At 44.6% G+C, this 18,855-nt stretch overlaps 1 protein-coding gene and 1 pseudogene across 1 annotated transcript in view; both read right to left on the reverse strand.

Moving 5' to 3' along the window:
• VPS37B (VPS37B subunit of ESCRT-I) overlaps positions 1–13,464 on the reverse strand; it is a 30,354-nt gene extending 16,890 nt beyond the window's left edge. Inside the window, exon 1 of the mRNA XM_035258001.3 lies at positions 13,316–13,464. Coding sequence (XP_035113892.1) covers positions 13,316–13,426 — 111 coding nt within the window. The 5' untranslated portion in view covers positions 13,427–13,464. The remainder of the gene's footprint in view (positions 1–13,315) is intronic.
• A 2,185-nt stretch (positions 13,465–15,649) lies between these two features.
• On the reverse strand, positions 15,650–16,166 carry LOC118142824 (small nuclear ribonucleoprotein Sm D2 pseudogene; annotated as a pseudogene).
• Between the last annotated feature and the right edge of the window lie 2,689 nt (positions 16,167–18,855).

Consider the following 18,855-nt stretch of genomic DNA (forward strand, 5'->3'; position numbering starts at 1 on the left):
AAGGCTGGTCGTTCTGGGATGCCACTGCCGCCCTGCTCGCCAGTAAAATATGTCTAAGATCCATCCTGTACATTTGTTGCCCCCCAAGCTCAGCTGGCCCTTCTCCAAGGAATACTAGTTACTCTTGGTGGGAAATTTGATTTGGATCTTTTTCTCTTCAGATAAAATTAAATACAAAGTTATCTATATAACACAAAGAAAAAGAATGAAACAAATCTTAGCTTTTGTACTATTCTCCTAGTAGAGATGTTCTCAAATGGCATAAGACCTTAAATACAGCACGCTTATGGATTAGGTCTGATAAAGAAAGGCTGGCGTGCATTCAGCTAGGTTAATTGCATCTCTTTATATTTTACTATACTTGATGTATCCCACCAACTAATTTCAAGATAAATTTCACCAAAGTAACATGTAATTTGAATTTGGGCTTTATTTTAAAAGCTAGTTTATTTAAAAGCCCAAATTCACCTTCATTCAGTAAAAAGATATTCCCAGTGATAAACTGATTTCACCAGTCTCCACTTGAATTCAGGCCTTCAGGTGAAGCCTGTAATCCACGTCTACAATATCCCACAGATGTGCTGTAAACACATTAATCTGGCTTAATTCAATTCAAATCTGCGGTTTTATTGGTGGGGGGGGAACAGTTGCAGACTTAGACTATTTAACATGTTGACGAAATTAAAAGATCTGAAAATACAGAAATATAGTTAAAGAATCAGAGAACATTATGAAACAGTCCTAAAATACCACAATCCTGGGGGCTGTGTGAAACCATCTCCAAGGCTACAAGCCCACTCAGGAAGGAAACTTACCAGCTGCTTATCGAATGTTCCACTAAACAACTTACTCAGCACACAGAACCTCTAACTTCCAACTATTAGATTAATAAAGATAGCTATTTTTGATTGGAGACATCAAAATCATTATTGAGAGAAAACCTGCTTCCCTCCAAAAGGAGCAGACAGTGGGATCTAGCCTTAAACGATCCCTTCCACATGTAGCTGATGTGAATCTAAAAACTGCTATGTCTAACTGCAGCTCACCACAGAAATACAAAAAGCTAGGCTTGAAAATAAACGGACTCTTCCTAGGGAAGACGGAAAGTGACACACTTGACAGTTTCTAGGGCTGGCAGGCACAACTTACCAGGGTTGGGTTTTGGTTTTTCCTAGAAGACATTACTTTTTTTCTTTTTTTGAGACGGAGTCTCGCTCTGTCACCAGGCTAGAGTGTAGTGGTACCATCTCAGCTCACTGCAACCTCCACCTCTCAGGTTCAAGCAATTCTCCTGCCTCAGCCTCCCGAGTAGCTGGGACTACAGGCACGTGCCACCACGCCCAGCTAATTTCTGTATTTTTAGTAGAGACAGGATTTCACCATGTTGGCCAGGATGATCTCGATTTCTTGACCTCATAATCCCCCCACCTCAGCCTCCCAAAGTGCTAGGATTACAGGCGTGAGCCACTGCACCCAGCCAGAAGACATATTTTCTAATACTCAGAGGAAAAACAAGCTCTCCCTTCTTCTTGGACTTATCATGTGGATAACAGTGTCAGTAAAAAAGAAATACAATAACAGGTGTGAATGGTTCTGATAACTGGCACAGGCTATAAAATATCCCGCTATCTAGTCCACACCTAATTCATCAGCAAGTTTTCTTTCAAGAGAATCAAGTTGTATTAACTAATGCTTTCCAAAGCACTCAGTTGACAGTTTTTGTAGAAATAACTTTCTCTTTTCACTCACGGTTCATCGGCTGCCCCAGGATTTAATGAAATCACAGCATTTCTATACCCCAAAACCAGAATGGAAGCAAACACATTTGACCCTTTATGAGATTCCGGTGTGGAAGCAGAAATGTCCAGACACCTAGTCATGACCACATGACCATGAGGGGTGTCAGTTAGTAGCTTCTACTGCCCTCCCATCCCAAAAAAAGCAGCTTATGGAAGACAGAATTCCTAAAGTCTGATTTTCTTATTAATAGTTTCTGGCCAGGACCAACAACCAAAGCATTCATTTGTTTAGGAAGAGCATAGGTTTGTTTCTCCCCACCCCATCTCTATTTCCTTTTTACCACAATTTCTGGAAATTCACGTCTGAGAATTTGGGACTAGTCTTTACAGAGGTGCAAATAAGGAAGTGTCTATCCAGGTGGACCCTTCGCTTTATACCTATTAAGACTGTATCTTTTGACAGTTTTGTTTTTACATTTAAAATATACCATGACATGAATTTTCCAACACCTGACTCAGAATTTGGTTCAACAGATAAAATTTAACTCTCACATGACTCCAATTACTCATCTTCTATTGTTTAAATGAGAAAAGGCTATTCTAATAACGGAACTTTTTTCAGTCTGTGGGTAGAGAAAGGGATTAGTCAAAAGAGAATCTGTTGCTTGAGATTATGCCACTGAAATTTCATAACAAAAAAACTATATAATCATATCTCATGTAGGGGATCAGATATTCTACCTAAAAATTGCCTAGATACTTAAGACTTACTTAAAAAAGTTAAATGTTGATCACTTTAACAGATTTGTTTTAAACGGATTTCGAACATGTTAATTGCATTATAATTATAACAGCAAAACAGTGCCTAAATATCCAATAAAGGAATGGTTACATAAATGACATATTCACATAATGAAATATCATGTTGCTGTTAAAAATCACGTAACAATATTCTGATTTAAAAAGAAAATGCCCAGAGTATAACTTTAGGTTAAAATCAAACAAAAACTCTACATACAGAATCATCCCAAAAGAGGAAAACAAAGAAAAAAACCTAAATGCTTTGTTAACAGTGTTTATCTCTGGGTAGTGCTATGACGTGATTATACTTTTCTTCTTTATGGTTTTCTGTATTTTCCAAGTTTTCTATAATAAACATGAAAAAATATTATTTTAAAGGTTTGATTATTTGGGATCAGAAATAAAATATACTATTATACTTCCCTGCCTTCTTAAACAGAGTACATGAAACTAAGATAGCTTTCCTTGATGATGCAGAACTGCCATTATGAATAGCAAGTAACTACGGTGCTGTCTCAGATAGAGCAATACCCTTGGGCTATGAAAGCAGACGGATATGTTTCTTCCCTAAATAAGCATTTGCCAAAGCATGCCCCAGGGACCCAGTCCTGTGAGCCTGTCTAAGAGCTCTGCAATCAAGTGTGATGAGAAATACTGTGTAGGCTTCCCCGCTGGGGCTTCACCACACACCTTAGCAGAAGAAACAAACAAAACAAAAGCCCTCTTAGCCAGTGTGGTGGCTCAAACTATAATCCCAACACCTGAGAGGCCAAGGCAGAAGGATTGCTTGAGCTCAGCAGTTTGAGACCAACCCAGGCAACACAGCAAGACCTCATCTACACTAGACATCAAAAAAGTTAACCAGGCGTAGTGGCAAGCGCCTGTAATCCCAGCTACTTGGGAGGCTCACTTGATGGAGGCTGCGGTAAACTGTGGTCACGCCACCATATTCTAACCGTCTGGGAGACAGAGCGAGACCCTGTCTCAAAAAACAACCCCCTTTAATTCACCCTGTCTCAAGAAAAAAACCCCTCTTTAATTCTGATTTACCATGGAACTCTTTTTAATGCAATTATAATAAAATTAACATGCACAAAATTAGAGACCTATGGGAAACACTACCCTAATCAAACGGCCACAAAATGTATTCACAGTAACAGCTTCCATTTACTTGGTTCTTTTTCCTGCCAGGCATGATATAAAACAGTTTATACATATTATCTTATTTAATCCCCAGAATAACTCTAAGGATGGTATTACTAACTCCCATTTTAAACAGGAGGAAACTGGCATTTAGGAAGGTTAAATACTTGCCCTGAAGCTTTCTAACAACCCGAAACCTGTCTTAACTGTGAAGCTTCAATAGGCAACTTTCCAATTTTTGTGCAGCTTTATAACTTTTGCCTCCTCTTTCTCTGTCACTTATTTCTTGATGATGTTATTGGTTCTTCTAGTTTCTCCCTACAGTCTTGTAACATTTGCCACTGGCAGATAAACCATATGACTAAGTGAATTATCATTTGAACTGTGCACACAGCAAGACTCAGCAGGCTCTGCTGTGAGTCCGGCATATGTCCTTGAAGTTGGTTATCTCGGCTGCTCAAAGATCATTTTTATCAACCATCTTTCAGCCTACTAACTCATCTCTCAGCTTTCTAATCTCATCCCCCTCAAATCCATCCTTCCCCTGGCTGCCAGAATCATCTACATAAACGGCAAGTGTGACCAACCACAGCACTCCCTGGCTTAAATCCTCCAACCGCTCCCTGCCTAGAGGATCAAGCCCAAGCTCCTTAACAGGGCAGACGAGGCCATCTGGTCCCTCAATGTTTCTTGGGCCTCAGCCCCTACTACGCCCTGCCCTGGTTCCTCTAGCCATGCTTATAATATTCCTGCATGCAGGCACACACTCTGTCCCGGATGCTTCCCTAGGTGCCTTTGTTCCTCCCATATGCCTGGGAGCCCTTCTCGCTCATTACCTAACTCTTAACTCCTTCTCTGAATCACAGCTTATGAGTCATTAATCTCCAGAAAACACTCCCGGCTGACTCCCCACCTTCCAAAGGCTTATTGGATCTCCCCCTACCAGCATATAGGCCTCACTACTGTTTCACATGTATCCTGTACACCTGCACGATCCTAAATGATGAAAACTATGTGGCTTACCGGTTTCACATCCCCTAAGTGGCCTACCACAGGTGCTCCGCAAAGGCTGGGTATATGAATAAACTTCCTTGATCTCAGTCATGTTCACATTAATGAAAACTGCTACCTGATGACAAACATGTTGGCCCACTTTAAAAAAAATTTTTTTAGAGACAGGGTCTCACTATGTTGCCCAGGCTGGTCTCAAACTCATAGGGCTCAAGAGATCCTCCCACCTCAGCCTTTGGAGTAGGTGGATTTACAGGTGTGAACCACCACACCGAGCTCTGATGACAAACATGAATTAGCACTATGTCCCTCTACTATCCTAGGCACTGGGCTTCGGATATAAATATAATCCCGAGGTGCCATTAGTTAATCCTGGAGATAATTAATTTGAAAGAAACATTAGCTATAACACTGCTTGAAATATAACAAATTATTCAAATGTCGACTTTTCACCTAAACTCTTTGACAAAGTAATGAACAATGTTCCTCACAATTCCATGACAAACACTTTGAAAAGCTTTCCCTTGACACAATGTAATGGAACCGAGAGACAGCAGAGTCAAGTCACCTTTTTACTTTCTTCCCTTAGAAGAAATTCTACAAAGACCTTTACTCTGCTTTTGTATCCTCCTGGATAATGATGAAAACTCACAGAGCTAGGGAAGGAAATAAAGCAATGAGAACACTTGTCTCAGCATGTTCTGAGCACCAGGGATGACCTACGAGTGGCTGACACACGGTCTTCTAGATCACCTCCCACTGCACACCTGGCATGAATCCCCATAGCCACATTTTGCTACAAATACTGTAATCAAAGCCAAACAGGCAACAAGGCTGGCATTCCTCAGCTCAAGAACACAGCCATTCTGCATACGACAGACCAGTGAGGGTCAAACAGTGCAGTCTACTGGGTTCTTCTTCCGGCCAGTCTCTAACAGGACGTTAGGTCATCTGACTTGTTTCTCTTGTTTCTCCCCTTCCTTCAATTGCACTTCTTTCCTTCTCCTAACCCACTAATAGCTCCGAGCGGTCTTTCAAACCTTTATATTGTCCTTGATTTCCACAAGCATTTGGAGGAGAGTGGCTTGAATTTCTTTTCTCTTTTTTGAGACAGAGTCTCGCTCTGTTGCCAGGCTGGAGTGCAGTGGCACGATCTCAGCTCACTGCAACCTCTGCCTCCCAGGTTCAATCAATTCTCCTGCCTCAGCCTCCTAAGCAGCTGGGACTACAGGCATGCACCACCATACCCAGCTAATTTCTGTATTTTTAGTAGAGACGGGGTTTCACCATGTTGGCCAGGATGGTTGCCATATCTTGACCTCGTGACCCACCTGCCTCAGTCTCCCAAAGTGCTAGGATTATAGGCATGGAGTGGTTCGAATTTCTATCTCCAAGCAGAGCATTCCCCCTGAGCTCCAGAACCCTACTCCAACTGCCTGCAGGACAGAACCCTGCCTGTCCTTCACACTCGGCCTAACCCAGCCTCAATGACACCCTCCCTCCTGCACCCCACTGCCCCTCCCCTCACCACTCACCATGGTCCAGTCTCCTACTCACTTCCGCTTGAAGCCCAGTTAGCACCACTCTCAGTAGCACTAAACAGGTACATCCTGGGTGCCAGGCACTGTGCTGGGTGCCAAGGACAAAAAGACAAACGTGACAAAATGCAGCCCCCAAGCCAGGGAGGGACACATTTGACTTAAAAAATTTGTGTCAGCTGCCAAAGGAGAGGTATACAAAGAAGCTCAGGGACCATGTGTCTGTGACTGAGGTGGGGAAAGCACTTCGGAAGGTCAGCAGGAGAGGGGACATGAGAAAGGGAGTCCGGCCAGCTGGTCTGAATCCCTCTCCCAGAGCCCTAGCTCAAATCCTAATTTCTTCCTAACCCCCACTTCCACCACCAACCTGGTCGTGCCATGCGAGGAGTCTCCCCATGCCAATCCAGCTCGTGCTCTGTTGCCAGATTAACCTTCCTAACCAGCAATCTCATCCAACTGCTTCTCTGCTCCAAAATGGTCAGGAAGTTCCCTGCTCCCTAAATTAACCACCATGCAGAGCATACCCTGACACTCTCCCTCACCAGCCCTATTTCATTTCTCTACATACAAGCAAATGCCATCTGGCCAAAGTAGACAAGAACTCGTCAGACAACCCGTCCCTGCTTTCCTGCCTCTGTCACTTCCTCCTGAGCCCCCATTTTTGTCCATCAAAAGCCTACTTAGAGAAATAAATCTCTAATTCAATCAGTGGGCATGGAGAAGAGCACATTAAGGGCAGAGCACATGGGGCGGGGGGCTTCCGCCAGGTTGGCAGCGTTCACTTCCTTGGCTGGGTGGCAGGTACACAATGTTCTTTATTCTCTGTGCCCTCTGGTAGATATTATTCTATTTAATAACTTATTTTCTTAATGCTTACCTATCAAAGTCTGTCTCTTTGGTTTTGTGGGGACCTACGTTTAAAAAAAAAAAAAACAAAGTCTGTCTAGATTAGGTTACATCAGAAAACTAATCTAGCCAGAGAGCTTTCTTCATCCAAACTTCAATGTCATTTATAATTCACATATGGCCTTTTTCTTTTTTTCTTTTTTTGAGACAGTCACACTCTGTCACCCAGGCTGAAGTGCAGTGGCATGATCACGGTTCACCACAGCACCACAGCCTCAACCTCCCAGGCTCAGACAATCCTCCCACCTCAGCCTCTTGAATAGTTGGGACTGCAGGTGTGAGGCACTGTGCCCAGCTGTTTTTTTTTGTAGAGATGGAGTTTTGCCATATTGCCCAGACTGGTCTCACACTACTGGGCTTAAACAATCCTCCCACCTCAGCCTCCCAAAGTACTAAGATTACAGGTGTGAGCCACTGAACCCAGCCTGGCCTTTTTCTTACTCTCTTTTTTAAAAAGTTGTGGTATAGTATACATAAACTTTTCTACCATAACCATTTTGAAGAGAACAGCTGACAGCTAAGTGGCACTGAGTACATTCACGTTACTGTGCCACCATCGCCACCATCCATCTCTAGAACCGTTCATCTTCCCTAACAGAAACTCTATTCTCTCTTGCATTGCAGTTATTTCTGTATTTAGGTTATTCCCAAATTATAATCTAGGGATTATGCCCTATTTGTGTAGCTGTCCTTTATAATGCCCTGCACACGGCAGTGTTCACTAGCTGCGGAACTGAAATGGAATCTTCCATTCGGGCAACAAGGAGACTACGCCTTTTAGCTAACAGTAACTATTTACCAAGGGTTCACTCTGTGCTGAGTACCATATTAGGCATCTCACATACTTATCTCATTTTATCTACCCAACAGTGCTATTAAAAAGGTTATTGTCATTTTCTCCTTAATTTCCAGTGAGGAAACAATTAAAAAGACTAAATACTTGTCAAAGGTCACAATGACGGTATCAGAAGCCAGTTCTGACTCTGACCACTGTGCACTGCCACCCCCACTGCACTTTTAGCACATGCAAAAGAGCATGAAATGGATCAAATTTCATCTAAGCCAGTCTACAATTCTCAGAATTGCTTCTTAAAGAAGGGGAGCTGGCCTCAACTGAATGTTTCCTCTGTACCAATTCTGTTGTGACAAGTACCCTAAAAGATCGCCATATTATAATCCTTCCTTTACAGCTGAGGAAACTGAAGCACAGCGTTTAAGTCAAGAAGGTCATACAACTCAGCTCCGTGCTTTCCATGAAATCTTGATGCCTCACTTAGAAAAAAAAATGATATATAATCGAATTTCAGAACATATTCCTAGGCACAGTAATTTTTTACTCCAGGAAAAAAGATTTAAACGTAAAAGTTAAAGGCTTTCCACGTACATAATGATTATTCAACACGGATGAAAACAAACTCCAGCAGTAGTATACTCCGGGAGTGTAAACCTTAGCTTCTAAAACACAGTCTCACCAGCATTCCGAGTGTGTGTGTGCAGGAGGCAGTCCCTGGATTTAAAGCAAGGTCACTACGTTTCAATGAGCCATCATGATTCATGCTAGCTTTCAGCCCCGCACACAAATCACACCCGAACACGCCTTAAGGAAACAGCTTCAGTCCAGACCAGGGCTCTTTACTTTCCACAGAACAATCTGTCTTTCAGACCCTCAGCATTTTTGCATGCGGGCATGGGCATTTTCATGCCATGGGAACAAAGATCCCCAATTTGAATCATTAGTGGAATCTTTAGTTAGCAGCAACCAATCAGCATTTCCTCAGAAAGCACAGTGGAGAAGTGACTCAAGAGGTCTGGTTTAGTTGCCTAATCCCATAAGCGACAGTTCCTTTTAAGGGAGTGCCCTGCAAGTCCAATGGGGTTAATGTGGACAGATGAAGGCACATTCCACTGCCATGTAAAAATAACTTTAAATAAAAATAAAATACATGCATATGAAACGTCAGCCTGCAGCACAAGCAAGAGCATACGATCACAAAGGATATACTACATTTAGAGACCTGCATAAGGAACAGGAGGAACAGGAAGAGAGAAACTGTCACACAGGCCCAGAACATGAGGACTGGAGCTCTGAAATCATGTTCACTACTTAAACTGCACTGAAACTCACACATCACAATTAAAACAATGTAGTGAAGCATAATGAACAGCTGCACTTAAACCTGACAGTGAATGCCTTCAAAACCTAGCCACATTTTCCAGCCTCCACAAAATATCCCCTCAGGCTTAAAGAAGTCTCACTCTACAATTTAAAACACTCCTTCTGCCAATTAAAAAAAAAAGGAAAGAAACCCTTCGGTTCAGGTTAAGAGATTCTATGCTGTGAAAGGTCTATTTCATTTATCATTTCATCCTATACTTACTGAAATACATAATCATTTTGACCATAGAAAGGTAAATGGCTGGGCATGGTGGCTCATGCCTGTAATCCCAGCACTTTGGGGAACCAAGGTGAGACGATGGTTTAAGGCCAGGTATTTAAGAGACAACATAGCAAGACCCCATCTCCACAAAAAACAAAAATAAAAAATTAGCTGGTGTCGGCTGGGTGTGGTGGCTCATGCCTATAATCCTAGCACTATGGGACCCTGAGGCGGGCAGGTCACCTGAGCTCAGGAGTTCAAAACCAGCCTGGCCAACATGCTGAAACCCCATCTCTACTAAAAATACAAAACATCAGTGGGAGATGGTGGCGGGCGCCTGTAATCCCAGCTACTCGGGAGGCTGAGGCAGGAGAATCGCTTTAACCTGGAGGCAGAGGTTGCAGTGAGCTGAGATCAGACACTGCACTCCAGCTTGGGTGACAGAGCAAGACTCTGTCTCAAAAAAAAAAAAAAAAAAAGCTGGTGTCGCCGGGCATCAGTAGTTCTAGCTACCCGAGAGGCTGAGACAGGAGGATCTATTAAGCCTAAGAGTTTCAGGCTGCAGTAAGTTATGATCTTGCCACTGCACTCTAGCCTGGGGAAAAGCGAAACTTGTCTCTTAAAGATTTAAAAAAGAAAAAATCGGGGGTGGGGCAGGCATGGTGGCTCACACCTGTAATCTCAGCACTTTGGGAGGCCGAGGTAGGCAGATTACTTGAGGCCACGAGTTTGAGACCTGCCTGGCCAACATGATGAAACCCTGTCTCTACTAAAAATATAAAAATTAGCTGGGCATGGTGATGCACACCTGTAAGCCCAGCTACGCAGGAGGCTGAGGAATGAGAATCACTTGAGGAGGCGAAGGTTGCAGTGAATGGAGATTACACTACTGCACTCCAGTGTGGGGGACAGAGAAAGATTCTTTCTCAGAAAAAAAGAAAAGGTAAATGTTTCTTAGGCTAACTGCAAATCATAATTTACTCAACATTCTTGAAATGGGATCCTAGTAACTTTCAGAATGATCTGGTATTGACTGTCAGTCATCTTTCATGAGAGAACTATTAATAAGTGATTAACTATTGCAATTATTTTTTATTGAGCCCTACTGATGAGCTGTGTTAAGCACTAACAGGCACTAACTATCTCACCTGATCCTCACATTAGCTCTATGAAATAGGCATTACTGTCATATTTTCCTTTTCCAACAGCTACTAAGACAGGTGAAGTGACTGCCTGCAATCACACAGCTGGGACGTGGCCATGTCCAGTCTGGAGTGTGTGATTCCAAAGCCAGAATGCTCTTTAACACGCCATCACTAATGTTCCATTTGGTCAAAAGTGAACAGTTCATATTTTCTTCTACTGTGTCTCACAATCACCCCCAACATAAACCAGCGCACAGCTTTACCACGTGAGTGAAACTACCATGACTAAAAATTTCAGTTTTCATTCACATTACAGCCATTCCCTGAGAAAGGCGACACATAATACCAGGACAACAGGATCTACAGTAATCCTCACCAGATGAGCTAAGGTATTTTGGTTTTCAAGTTGTTTCCTTGTTTTAAAAGCACTACACCCAGAAAAGTAAACCACTGCTGAGTAATTTCACATGAACTATGAAGGCTAAGAAGTGGAGTCGCTCAGTCCTCAACACTTCTGTTGGGTATTTCGGTATGAAGGTCACTTTTACACACACACACACACACACACACACACACACAAAATCTTGCCAGATGAATTTACCTTTCTCTTTAAAAAACAATCTGCAGGTTCTAAGGTAGAGGAAACAGGTGAGGCTGTCCCTAACAGCCTCCAAGTGAACCGAATGAACTTGACTCTTTCTACAATCTTCCCTCCACTAATAAGGCAGTTTATTTCTATTAACGTTCCACCAATAAAGCTACAGTACTCTGTTCTTACTGCAACAGAATAGTCACATAACCCAAATAGCTTGTAGGCAGTGTTACACATTAGAAAAATATACCTAGCATTTTATTATTAAACCAGAAAAACCCTGCTGACAATCAACAAAAGGTCTCCCAGCAACTGAAAAGCAGAGAAACTAAGCAAAGATTTTCTTTCTTTGGAGACATGAAACTCGTTCAGCTAAGAAAGATGGATTTTGTCACTTATTATTCCCTAAAATGGAAGGTCCCACATGGAGACCATAAAGGAGGTAAACTGCATCTCAGAGCCACGTTACATGTGCCAAGTTACAAAGCCCATGAATACAAGGGGTGTATTAATGGAAAGACTGATACCATCTTACTACAGTGGCCTCTCTGTAGCTCTGGACAATGATCTGTTGAGGGTTTTCCAGGGATTTTCAACGTGCAACCTCCATACAAGCTCTCTTTTAAGGAGGCTGGCTTGGTGCTGAACAATCCTGCTTCGGAAAGAAAGCCAAAAGCCCCCATACGGGCTCCTGGGTGAGAGGCTCAGCACTGCAGGCGTGGGAAGACTCAGACTTTAGAGACAAAAAGGAGGAGTGGCAGGTGGGCCAGGAAGAGCTGGGATTAGCCTGGGTCCACCTGCCTGGAGCATACCCAGACCCATAAAATCAGACTTTCCGAGAATGAGTCCAAATGGGTTGAGAGAAGAGGAGCCCACACTGCAAATCTGCAAGGATGAAGTCAGTTACCCAAGAGCAAACCACACCTCAAGGTACGGAGGCAGATAACCAGAAACAAGGGCTGGCTGGCACATGCCTTCCAGGGGCTGGGCAGGGCTTAACTCTCAGACTTGAGGGTTGGCAGCCAGCCCCAAACCCCCATTTTATCTTTCTCCCGAAACAGCTTCGGGAACCTTTCTTAGTCCCAGACACGTGGGACACAGTGGTACAAAGCCACCCACAAAATTTCCCACCTTCTTTTTCTCCGTGGAGGGGACAACCCTTGCAGAAAAAGGGGTCCCGTCGCCACCCTTAGGCCCATCCACGAACCCTGGGATAACTTTGCTAGGGCCACTTCAAAAGAATTCAGACTCCAGGGGCGCTCGGGACCCCTTAGACTTATGGAACCTTCAAACCTTTCCCTGGCTATGATATGAACATGGCCTCCTGCCTCCAAACCCTGGGGGCCCTAGTCCAACCCTTCAAGCCCCTTAGAACCACCTCCCAGACTCCGCTACAGACCCTCAGCCTCCCGAACCCATCTTGGAACCCTCAGTCCTCTCCTAAGAGTCCTATTTGGCTAGTCCATTCAGTCCCCCAAAACCTACTCTGATCCCCTATAACTGCCTCAGCCCCCTGATGCCCCCAACCTTTCCTCTCAAAGGAAACCCCCCAACCCCTACCAGACCTAGCTCTTGGTCCCCCTCAGTCACCCTTAATCCTTGCCTCCGACTCAGACCCTATTACTCTCCCCCTGCCAAACCAATCCCAGATCCCCCCAATTCCCTCCTCTTCCCCCTAAACCCACCCATAGCACTCTAGTCCCCAAATTCCCATTCCAGGCTCCCTAACCTCCACTGCAGACCCAACCTTGAGTCCTCAGCCCCCCAAAACCTTGTCTCAGGACCCCCAGTCGGCTCCCCAAGCCCCGTCTCAGGACCCTTTTCCCACCTCCCCGCTAGTCTCGGTCCCCTCAGTCCCTAAAATCCCCTCCCAGGCCCCTCATTCCTGCCTAAGCACCAGTCATGGTTCCCCAGCTCCCGAACTCGCTCCAAACGCCCCCATTTCTAGCCCCAGTCTCAACACGACCAGAGGCGCCACGGTCGCCTCTCCCTCCGGCCACCGTTCGAGGAGCGAACCCCGCTGAGGCCCCACAGCTGCTGCCTCGAGTCCCACTCGGCTCACCTCCTCCATCTTCTGCACCATCTCCGTCAGCTGGCCCTCGTCCTCCAGCAGCTCGTTGAGCTGCACCAGCGACAGCCCGGCGAACCGGGCTTCGCCCCCGGCGCCAGCCATCCCCGCGTCTCGGCCGTCGCCGCCGCCACCGCCGCTCTGGCCGCCAGGCTCCGCGGACCGGAAGCGCCGCCCTCAAGGCCCGCCCCCCGCGGGGGGGGTCACCTGACGCCAGTCCTGGGTCATGACGTCATCGTCACGCGGGCGGGCGGACGTGACGTAAGAGTTCTGGCTCGCGTGGAGTGTAATGGATAGCGGACCATCGGGACTTTTAAAGGGAGGGAAAGAGCCCTGGGGTTGGGCTGTGACGCGTGAGCGCATTAATGACATCACTGAGGCACAGGAGAGCGTGCCATGAGGTCATAAGAGCCTTTTTCCTCCAAGAAAAGAGATACGGCGATCCAAGGAAAGCCGACAGTGGGAAGGAAGTTACTGCAGCCTGTGTGAGCCCAGCCCGATGCAGGGAACCCAAAAGACGGGGACTTCATGGGGAAACAACTTTAGGTGTCACTGGTTCCTTGGAATCGTGGAGCTGCAACGTCATTCATTTAACAAATATGTTTTGAGACCTACTCTGTACTGGGCATTGAGTATACAGTTCTGAAAAAAGCAAAACGGACCCCTGCTTCTGTGGAGCTAACAGAATGAAAGAGGACGCAAACAAAACAAGAAATAAGTAAAATAATTACAAATTGGGAGATCACAAGAGAATGCACACTCAAGAAGATCTTCAGGGTAGTAAGAGATGGCACTTTCAGAGAAGGTGGCATCTAAGGAAATCTGAAGGATGAGAAGGGAGGAACCAGCCACCATTCCTGTAGGAAGCTCAAGGCAGCAAAACCATCACATGCAAAGGCCCTGAGACAGGGCTAGCTTGGTGCCTTCAGGAATGGGCAGAAAGCCAGCATAGCTGAAGCATTATGAGCAACGACCCATTGAGTGGCCCCTTTGCATCACCTCAGAAGGTGCCCAGACATCCAGGTGGACCAACCTGTGCTCTTTAGAAACAACACAATTTAGGGTGCAATTGCTCAGTCTCCCAGCTATCGGGAAGCCTGCGAACGCATTATCCTACTTTGGAATCTGCCACAGTTCTATTTGGAAGAAACCTAAGGCTGAGGTTAACCATGACAGTCCCCTAATTTTACACATAAGGAAACTGAAGCCCTGGGATGGGGAAGTTTTGGGGGTTCTTTTGCTTTGTTTCTGAAAATCAAGTAATTGGCAGGTCTCCTGGCTCCCAGTCTGGCATCCACCACGCTGGCATCATAACACACTGACCTCGCCGCATAACTCAGCCCTGAACACAGTCGAGGCATTCAGTAAATGCTTATCGGCAGACTTAGGGGCTTTGTGTATAAAGCTGATGCTTCTGTAACTCCATGGGTAGAACATAAGGTCTGAGTTGTCCATCCATACGTTAGGCTGGGATCTGCCGACATCCTTTCTCCTTCCAGTCTCTTGTACTAAGAACTCATGTTTGTAGAAAAATGAAGAAAGTTAGAGGAAGTGTTTCTTTTTTTTTTTCTTTTCTTTTTTTTTTTTTTTTGAGATAGAGTCTTGTTCTGTCTTCCAGGCTGGAGGACAATGGTGGGATCTCGGCTCACTGCAATCTCTGCTTCTCAGGTTCAAGTGATTCTCTTGCCTCACCCTCCCAAGTAACTGGGACTACAGGCGTGTGCCACCATGTCCAGCTAATTTTTGTGTTTTTAGTAGAAATGTGGTTTCACCATGTTGGCCAGGCTGGTCTTGAACTCCTCACCTCAAGAGATCTGCCCACCTCAGCCTCCCAAACTGCTGGGATTACAGATGTGCACCACTGCACCTGGCCAAAAGAACTGTTCCCTGTGATCCATGAGCTAAAGGTTTTACTGAGCTCAAAATGACATTGAATAGTTTTCTTCCTTTTAACTTGTTATACTTGGTGAAGAAGGATGGCTCTAAGGAGGAAAGGACACAAGCAGGAAGGAGATGTAGGAAGCTGGTGTTTCTTTTTTCCTTTTCCCTCCAGAAGAAGAATAGACCTGCCAAAATTGAGAATAGTAGCTCTGTTTCCAGGAAGTCCTCTCTATGAGGCTTAAGATGTTCAGAAATTTCTCATAGTCCCCACAGAAGGTGAGAATAAGGTTAGGAGTCAGTGCCCTCTAGAATATAGCGGAATGACGTGATTTAACCAAGAACACACCCCAAGAACAAAACTCGCTTCATTTCAGCATGGCATACCCATATATAGTGACCTCTAAAAGTACTAAGTGTAAACAAGGCTCACTTGCCACCCTTGCCCTGTCCTTTTTTTAAGAAAAAAAACAGCTTTATTATTCTCAACAACAGCGACAGTGGTCTCTGTAGGACAGGGGAGTGAGTTCTGTTGACTGACAGGGATAGGTGACTCCTACTTGCCCGTGGTGAGCCGGTTCCGCAGGACCACGATGACTGAGTCCCCCCGCAGGAACATCTTGGAGATGTAACGGTCTTTGTTGACCGGCTCGGACTTCTTGCCCTTGCTGCTCTTGGGTACCTCAGTCCACACCTTCTTCACATTCTCCAGCACCATGTTGCAGTGCCTATTGAAGGCCTTCACGCCGCCCAGGAGTTTCTTATTGTTGCGGCAGTTGATGAGCACTTGGGTGTTGTTCTTGATGGACTGAGTGAGCACAGAGGGTGTACCTGAGTTAATTAAAATCCTCCTCCTCTCACATCTGCAGCTCCTCCAGGGTCGTCTCATTCATGGGCTTGTTGAGGAGGCTCCCGTTGGTGAGTAAGCTCTCGGTTGACTCCCGTTTCTTCCACATTGCTGCTGCCTGAGGAGAGAGAGAGCACCCAGTCCTTTTATAACTTTTCTCAGACCTGCTCTCTGCCACCAGCCTATTGGAGTCAGACACCACTTCCTCTGTTAAACAGAGCAAACCACAGAATCATCTTTTCTGCTACTCTAAAAACTTCTTGTTGCTCTTAAAGGGAGTTGAGAGAAGAAAATGTCAAAGCTTCCTTGCATCAATGTCAACCCTGCCAATTTAATGCATGGATGGATTTGCACGTCTTTTTCCATTTTTTGCTTGGCTGATATTTGGGTTTCTTTACCCACCTACATCTGCCTGTAATGCTTGTGGGTTAACTAAGATTTTGCTCTGGTGAATCAAGGGCAATGTATGTACGTGCCAGGACTTCACTCTCAATGGGAGCATTGTTGCCATCTGAGCAATGAATCTCCCATTACACAATATTGGGAATTGTTTGACAAGCATACTTAAAACACACACAAACACACACACATAACCTTCACATAGTTGAACCTGAAAATCTTCTAGCCTTGGGATTAGAATTCTTTCTCTCCCATGGGCATGGGTAGATTTATTCAGAAATATTTTGCAGTTTGAGATGCTGGGAGAAAATATGTTGATAAGAAGGTGTCCATAGCATAGCACAGATAGCTATAAAACTATGTATGCGCACTAGAGGAATTGTTCCCCTAGGTGTCAGGTGGAACAGCCATGCCCCTCTGGGGATTCACAGTATGATGTCACCACCATGTCAGTGTCATGTACTAATACTTACATGTCCAAAATGACCTACATACTAGTCACCCGGAAAATAGAAATAGTTTTAGATACAGTCTCTGCTTTGGAGAGCAAGAGAAGCAATACAAATATAGAATAGTATTTTTTAAATTATATTTAGGATTGATGTTATTTCGGTGTGTTAAAAAGGTAGGGTGCTAAGCCTGGTGTCTCACTTGTAATCCCAGCACTTTGGGAGGCCAAGGCGGGCAAATTGCTTGAGGTCAGGAGTTCGAGACCAGCCTGGCCAACGTAATGAAACCCCGTCTCTACCAAAAATACAAGAATTAGTTGGGTGGTAGCACATATATGTAGTCCCAGCTACTTGGGAGGTTGAAGCAGGAGAATTACTTCAACCTGGAAGATGGAGGTCTACATAGAATGGTCACAGGAGCAGAGGGCGAATAAATGACCATTATGATGAGAACTTAAAGGTCCAACATCATGGGAATGGTTTAAGTAAGTTTTCGTCGATCTCATCAGTGGTGTATTTTCAACCATTAAAAGAAGATACACAAAGACTATGAAGCTACGTGGAAAAACCAACATGAGTTAAGGTTCAAAAGCAAAATATAAATGTGGCTGGGCATGGTGGTTCACACCTATAATTCCAGTACTTTGGGAGGCCGAGATGGGAGGATCCCTTGAGTCCAGGAGTTCAAGGCCAGCCTAAGCAACATAGGAAGACTCTGTCTCTACTGAAAAAAAAATAGACTGGCACAGTGATACATGGCTGTGGTCCTGGGAGGCTGAGGTGGGAGGACTGCTTAGGCCCAGGAGGTTGAGGCAGCAGCAAGCTGTTATCCAGCCTAGGCAACAGATTAAGACCCTGTCTCTGTCTCTCTGTCTCTGTCTCTCTCTGTATATATGTATACATATATATCACATATATAATGTGTATACAGACCATGATTATAATGAACAAGCTATGTTTCTATAGGACAAAAACTTGAGGGTAACAAAATGTTTTTTTAAGTTGTTAGTGGACAAGTTAGTAATTTTTTTCTTTTATTTGTATTATGTTAAGCTTACAACAATGCTTGTGGATTGAAGTTGGTTTTTTTGTTTGTTTTTCTGTTTTGAGATGGAGTCTCGCTTTGTCACTCAGGCTGGAATGCAGTGGTGCAATCTCAGCTCACTGCAGCCTCTGCCTCCCAGGTTCAAGCAGTTCTCCTGCCTCAGCCTCCCAAGTAGCTGGGATTACAGGCACATGCCACCACACCTGGCTAATTTTTGTATTTTTAGTAGAGACAGAGTTTCAACATGTTGCCCAGGCTGGTCTTGAACTCCTGACCTCAGGTGATCCACCTGCCTCAGCCCCCAAAGTGCTGAGATTACAGGCGTGAGCCACCATACCCAGCCAAGTCTTTTTTGTTTAACTAAAAGGAAGAAAACTATTGTAACTAATGTAAATGTAGCTGCTCTCAACCTCAAAAAAATTTATTAATATCACTGGAAAAACCCGAATGATCACCAACAAAAATAATAAAATCCTGCAAACCCAAATGTATGCACTGCAGAAACCTACAATAAATAAAAATGTATTTGGTAATACGCCATGAAACAGAGCATTGCAGGTTTCCACTAAACTCCCTGCTACAGTGTTACTGAAAATTCACTTTTCTTAAAACTGTTTACTTAAAAGAAGAAGGAGGTCTTCATCTTGCCTTTTTATTCTCTCAACAAAAGTGCTTCTGTTTTGCATCATTATTTTATATTGAAAAAGAGGTGGCAAAACTATTTTTACCTCTTGTGTTGCCCAGCCCAGCCAGGAAGAACAATGGCAGGACCACTTCACTTTTAACTCGCTTATGAGCGATTCCTCCGGTCGTCCCTGGAGAGGGCCCTTTCAAGTCCCAGAACGTTGCTTTCCTCACCAAAATAGCCTTCAGAAAGTGGCCTTGCAATATTTTTGCCTGATTTGCCTTGACACTG

This window comes from Callithrix jacchus, chromosome 9, assembly GCF_049354715.1.
Source record: "Callithrix jacchus isolate 240 chromosome 9, calJac240_pri, whole genome shotgun sequence".
Lineage (NCBI taxonomy): Eukaryota > Metazoa > Chordata > Mammalia > Primates > Cebidae > Callithrix > Callithrix jacchus.